Here is a 6,179-nt window from a genome sequence, read left to right as displayed (position 1 = left end):
TATTAAACCTTTTTGTTACATTTTTGAAAACCTTGCCTGCGCCCTGGATCTGTCCTTGCCAAATCCTCTCAGTCTGGATAACAGCAGACTGACTGCTGGTAAAATATTCGACAGGTCTGGACCACTCCTGAATTTTGTTCGTATCTGAAAAAAATCTTAGAATATGAAAACATTGGTGAATGTCACAAATTCTCCTAAATCACTCGTACGCACAACTTAAGAACAAATCTGTGCGTACCAACGGTTCTTGCATGAGGCCCATTGTCTTGTTGGACAGTCCATCTCCCAAGCTTCAGCTTTGTCACTGACTGCATATTTTTACCCAAGATCTCCTGGTATTTACCTGAGTTCATGATACCTTGCACACAGTGTAGATTCTCTGTACCAGAAGAAGCGAAACAGCCCCAGAGCATGACTGACCCACCGCCATGCTTCACAGTAGGCAAGGTGTTCTTTTCTTCATAGGCTTCATTCTTCCTCCTCCAAACATATCATTGAGCCATAGACACAAAGAGTTCCAGTTTTGTCTCGTCGCTCCAGAGAACAGTGTCCCAAAACCTTTGTGGTTTGTCCACATGGTTTACGGCAAACTGGAGTCGACTCTTCTTGTGCTTTGGAGTCAGCAGAGGGGTGCGTCTGGGAGTTCTGGCACGGAGGCCTTCATCTCGCAGTGTGCGTCTTATCATCTGGGCTGAAACCTGGGTGCCTCCCTCTGACAAGTCCYGTGGCAGTGCCTCAGCTGTCAGCCGGGGATGTTTGTCCACCTTTTGTTTCAGGTAACGGACAGCAGTCATTGACTGCAACCTCTTCCTGCCACGCCCAGGTAGTGTTTGMACTGTGCCTTTAGATTTAAACTTGTGAATTATGCTTCCAGTTGTGTCTCGTGTAATGTTTAATGTCTTTGCTATCTTTTTATTTCTGCGTCCTTGCTTATGAAGAGAAAKGACCATCACCTGGACTTCACCATGTTGCAAAGACACTACGAACTGTGTAGAATGAGCTGAGTATCTCAGTCCTTTGAAATCTACTTGATTGCTGCTCATTATGGCTCTGTTCACATCTGCAGGTGCTTTCAACACCAGACTTGAAGACACCTGATTGAGAGCTCTGCTTATATAGTGGTCATTTTTAAGGGGTTGAATAATTTTGGCACTGAGGAAATCACAAAAATTACATTTGTTTACTAGAAAGAATATTGTTGTAATTTAAGTTGCATTTGTTTATATTAAAGTCCTTCTTTGACCTGATTGTGAACAAGATGAAAAACAAAGGTCAAACTTGCTAAAACACTTCATTGTGGTGGGGGTTGAATAATTTTGAACACAACTGTAAATGATCATTTTATAGAATTTCAGTTTAGACGTTTTGCTTGGATTTGATCAGTCCTATGCACTTTGAAGGAACAGACTTAATTGCAAATAACCCTTAAATTTAAATACCAAACAAGAAAAAGTTTGAAGGTTGATTATGAAGTCCTCAGATTAGTAACCCACTCTGGCCTGAAGCTAACCACATCACTTTGTTGTCTCTCTTTTAAACATTTTGTGATCACAGTGGTTCTAAGTCATCCCATGTCTAGTTTTACATTTCAAACCCATTTTGACATCTACAACATGCAGTACCTGAATACCAATTTAAAAATTCTCATTTGTTTTCTCTTTTAAGTCAGGTGCAAAATGAAACAAAGAAACTGGTACTGCATGTAAGTATTGATATTTTAATTACAGGAGTATAGAATAATGTCTAGAATCAATTCAGTATGAAACAGATTTAAACCCAACGTTGTGTTCAATGGGCCTCATGCAAGAACATGTTCGTATTCTTATCCTAAATTTATTTATTTAATATCCTCAGATGCGGGTTTGAAATAAGCATTTTAAAATGTTGTTTTCAAAATAAGTCTGGCACTTTGGAGAAAACCCAGGACTCTCTGGAGGGATTATGTATCCCCTCTGGTCTGGGAACGTCTCAGAGTCCTCCAGGACGAGCTGGAAGGTGTCGCTGGGGAGAGCGGGGTCTCTCTGCTGCCCCCGAGACCTGGTCCTGGATAAGCGGCAGAAAACGGACAGACGGACAATTTATATTGTTAGTCTAAATTATTACATTTAAAATTATAACTAATTCAAACAGAATAGACTTTTGTCAAGATAATCATAGAGTGTAATTTATTTTTCAACTCAAAATTAGGGTTGGGCAATATTGGCAAAAAATTATCACGATTAATTGTGGTATTTAGCCGATAACGATTAATTTGACGATTAATCCCCTGGAGTCCCTGGACACCCTTATATCCTGGTCACATGACCAATTTATAGGGAGAAAATTGTCTCTTCGTAAAAACCTGTTCCAAATTGTGTCAAAATTACAGACTTCAGGCTATACATCAAACTTTAAATTGTGTTGGTAGATAAATAAATTACAGAATTTTTTTAATGTTGGTCATATTTGAATCAGAGAGGAACACCAAGCGGTTAGTCTGCCAGGTGGCATTAATCGTATTGTCACCTGCCAAAAATTTATCGATTAATGTTTTACTGACGATTAATTGCACACGATACGATTATGCCCAACCCTACTCAAAATATCTTCAAACTAATGAAATATAAAGTTATTAGTGAAGAAAACCCGTCTGGATAACAGCAGACTGACTGCTGGTAAAATATACGACAGGTCTGGACCACTCCTGAATTTTGTTCGTATCTGAAAAAAATCTTAGAATACGAAAACATTGGTGAATGCCACAAATTCTCCTAAATCACTCGTACGCACAACTTAAAGTGTAACTTACCCCCCCTGTGAAAAGATAACTCCGCCCCAAGGCGAAATTTGAAAAATGCACCAAAGTGGGTAGGGGAGGGGGTGTGGGTGGAGGAAGGGGGGTTAGAGAGCGGAGGTGTGGCCAGGTCGAGAGAACGTGACAGGCAGCTAGCATTAGCATAATTGAGATTTGAACAAATACACACAAAAACATCAAAATTAGCTCAGAAACAGTACTATATAACATTTTAGACACATTCTAGACAGTTTATCAGCTAAAAAAAGTTAATTTTGGGGTAAGTTACTCTTTAAGAACAAATCTGTGCGTACCAACGGTTCTTGCCTGAGGCCCAATGTTTTTAATATTTACTCCCTCAAACGTCATGGTTGAATAAAAATGGGTCTTTTAAGGTTTGGATAAGATGACAGCATTTCAAGGTTAAGAAATCTCTTATGAATTAAAGACAAATATAAAAGAGAATTTGATCTGAAAAGTAAAAATTGATGCAGTTAATGTTAAAACAGCTGTTGAGGAAAAATGTTTGTTGTGCACAATGCTGTGGAGGACCAAAACTGACATAATTAGAAATAAAAGCAGAAATACATAAAAGGACAAACAAATAAATAGCTTAAGGTTTAAAGTGTAGTTTAAACAAAGGAAAGGAGAAAAAAACATATGTGCCTTTATTTTAACTAAACTTTGAACTAAACTGAGGCAGCACAAGCATTCACAGTAGATCGGCACATGGGTCCTGCTGCTTCCTGTCTGTTGACCAATAGGAGATGAGCTGACTCAAGGTCCACCCACTTATTTGCATAATGAGGCAGAAATGCATAAAGTAAAGGCAGGAGACAGAGAAATGCAAAAGCACAAGAAAATTAAGACTTGTGGGAAAAAATAAAACAAGTAATTAAATATAATCATGTAGACACAAATGCATCTACAAGTAAAAAAACAAAACAATTTGTATTTTAATTTATGTGCTAAAATATATAATTTATTGGAAGTGGGCAAAATATATGCATTAAATTATTAAACATGAGATTAAGTTCTTTTTTTAATGTAATTGGTGCTTTTAAGTATTTATTTATTTGTCCTTTTATGTATTTCTGCTTTTATTTTTAATTACGTCAGCTTCGGTCCTCCATACAATTCGAGTATGAGTGAGGGAAAATCTTGTTGTTTTTTTTTTACATTTACAAGCACTTAAATCCCAGGGGCTGTTTCAAAGTGGGTTAACTTGTTAATTATGTGCTGTAACTTTTGTAAACTTAATGAGCAGCTGTGATTTAAATGTCATGTTTGAGATGTGCTCTGTTGCTTCTGAACCTGCTTGTAATAAAGACGACTCCGCCCAACATATTTTCAAAAGGCAAAAGAATTCTCAGAAACTTTGAGTAAAACATTTTTGTACATGTAGGAAAAATTATTACAGCATCGAGTTAAATCAGAAAATATGTAGATTAAAATATATTTGCTGATATATTTTAACAGAAACAGTCTTACTAATTTCTGAATTAATAAAAGTATATTAAACAGTAGATGAMGTTTAATTTTTATCTACAATTTCACAAATTGCAGCTTCTGATAAGACTTTTCCTCCTTAGTGTTTTACTTCTGCACTACCTGTTAAAACTAATTTGAGGCAAATGGAAAAAATGAAATGAATCTAACAGATGTGAAGTACTTTTATTTGTTTAATGAATTTATCTTGCTCAAGTAAACTGAAAAAAGAAACAATAATACAGAAATACATATATATAAAACACTGACACTAACTGTACAGGTACAGACCTCTCAGCTCCTCAGAGACGGTACAATAAATGAAACCAATGAAATCACCAAACTGTGCCGATGAACTGCAACGTTTTTGTTTCCCAAAACAAATTTATGCTAAAACTATTTACACTTAAAAAATACATGCTTGGGATTCCCACACAAAAATTTGTTATTTTTTTAATGTTGCAAATACTTGTAAAAATAAATTTCTTTATCTGGGCCCAATAATTAGATGAGCTGTTTTAATTACACAATTTTTTGTTTTAATCACAAATTATCAACATGTGCTTTGAAAGGGAAAAAAAATTAAGGGTTTTGTTGCTTCTTCCTTGAGGAATTGATTTGCTGGGTTTGGCTCCAGTAAGTGTAAGTTAAAGAACAAACAAAAGCAGAGTGTTGGTGCAGCCTCGTGTCCTCAGGTCGTGGACACGAAGCTGATCTGCTTACAGACAGCAGCTGGGTCGGAGGTCTTCTTTATTTAGAGCCTAAAAAWGTCACATCACAGTTATTTTACCTGAAAATACACACATCCTTTTACTCCTTTGATGTAACTTACCAGTTTGAGTAGAGATGATGACACAGTCGTCCTCACAGTCTTCAGTGTCAGCCTGAAAACCATCAGCTTCCACTGCTTCAGTCTAACAGAAAAAAAAAAAACACAGTAAAAGTCAGTCTATTATTTCTTCTTGATTGGTTCTTCTTAAAATAAGTAAATAAAAATAACCAGAGCACGACTGAAATGCATAAAAACGTAGCTGTTTTAAATCACCTGATCAGAATCGGGGCATCTCTTCATAAACTTGGTGATTGACATGTTGTTGATGCTCTTCCTCTTGTTGGACGATGAGTGAGCTGTAGAAGTTTGAGGTGTTGTGGGGGAGTTTCCTTGAGAACCTGTGGCTGCCTGGTGGTCTTCACGCGTCTCTTCTTGAGTTATCGTGAGGTGGGTCCACTGGCATGGAACTGGGAGAGCCTCTTGACCAAAACGTGACAGGACCTCTGCATGCACGTACCAGCAGCAGCGCCTGAAGGACGAGCGCTTCTCATAAACGGCGTTCTTCCTAATGAGACGTTTTATCTGTACTCTGTTCAAAGACACAAGGAGGAAATGGTTCATTCTACCTGACAAAATATGAACACACACACACACACACACACACACACAGTGGGAGAAATAATTTGATACCCACAAGACAAAAATAATACTGTGTCAGTGTTTTTGTTGAATTAAAAAAAGCAYTTGATACCACTGACCACAGTAACCTTCTGGAGAAATTAAACAAATATGGTACAAGAGGTCCAGCACTACAGTGGGTATCAAGTTATTTAACCAATAAGAAACAGTTTGTACAAATTAATGGTGTAAGATCTGAACTTTGCAATATTGTATGTGGGGTTCCACAGGGTTCTATATTGGGACCAAAGTTGTTTCCCCACACCACGTTGTTTTGCTTGGGTAAAAACATAGAAAAGATGCTGGAAATGACGGAAATGGAGTTTGTAAAAGTACAAAATTGGTTTAAACTAAGAATGTGCGATATAAAAGATATACGATAGAAACGATATAAATTTGTCCTGTGATAGAGATCTGTTGTCTACTGGCCAACCGCACAATTCTTTATGATGATGTAACCAGCTGGAG

At 37.2% G+C, this 6,179-nt stretch overlaps 1 protein-coding gene across 1 annotated transcript in view; it reads right to left on the bottom strand.

Moving 5' to 3' along the window:
- Positions 1–4,730: 4,730 nt before the first annotated feature.
- Positions 4,731–6,179, bottom strand: part of chaf1a (chromatin assembly factor 1, subunit A (p150)) — a gene marked incomplete in the record, with an annotated part of 44,739 nt that continues 43,290 nt past the window's right edge. The window contains 3 exon segments of the mRNA XM_014030383.1: positions 4,731–5,022; positions 5,094–5,175; positions 5,307–5,622. Coding sequence (XP_013885837.1) covers positions 5,012–5,022; positions 5,094–5,175; positions 5,307–5,622 — 409 coding nt within the window.

Source organism: Austrofundulus limnaeus, unplaced genomic scaffold, assembly GCF_001266775.1.
Source record: "Austrofundulus limnaeus strain Quisiro unplaced genomic scaffold, Austrofundulus_limnaeus-1.0 Scaffold1048, whole genome shotgun sequence".
NCBI lineage: Eukaryota > Metazoa > Chordata > Actinopteri > Cyprinodontiformes > Rivulidae > Austrofundulus > Austrofundulus limnaeus.
This window is presented reverse-complemented; position numbering and strand designations above follow the sequence as displayed.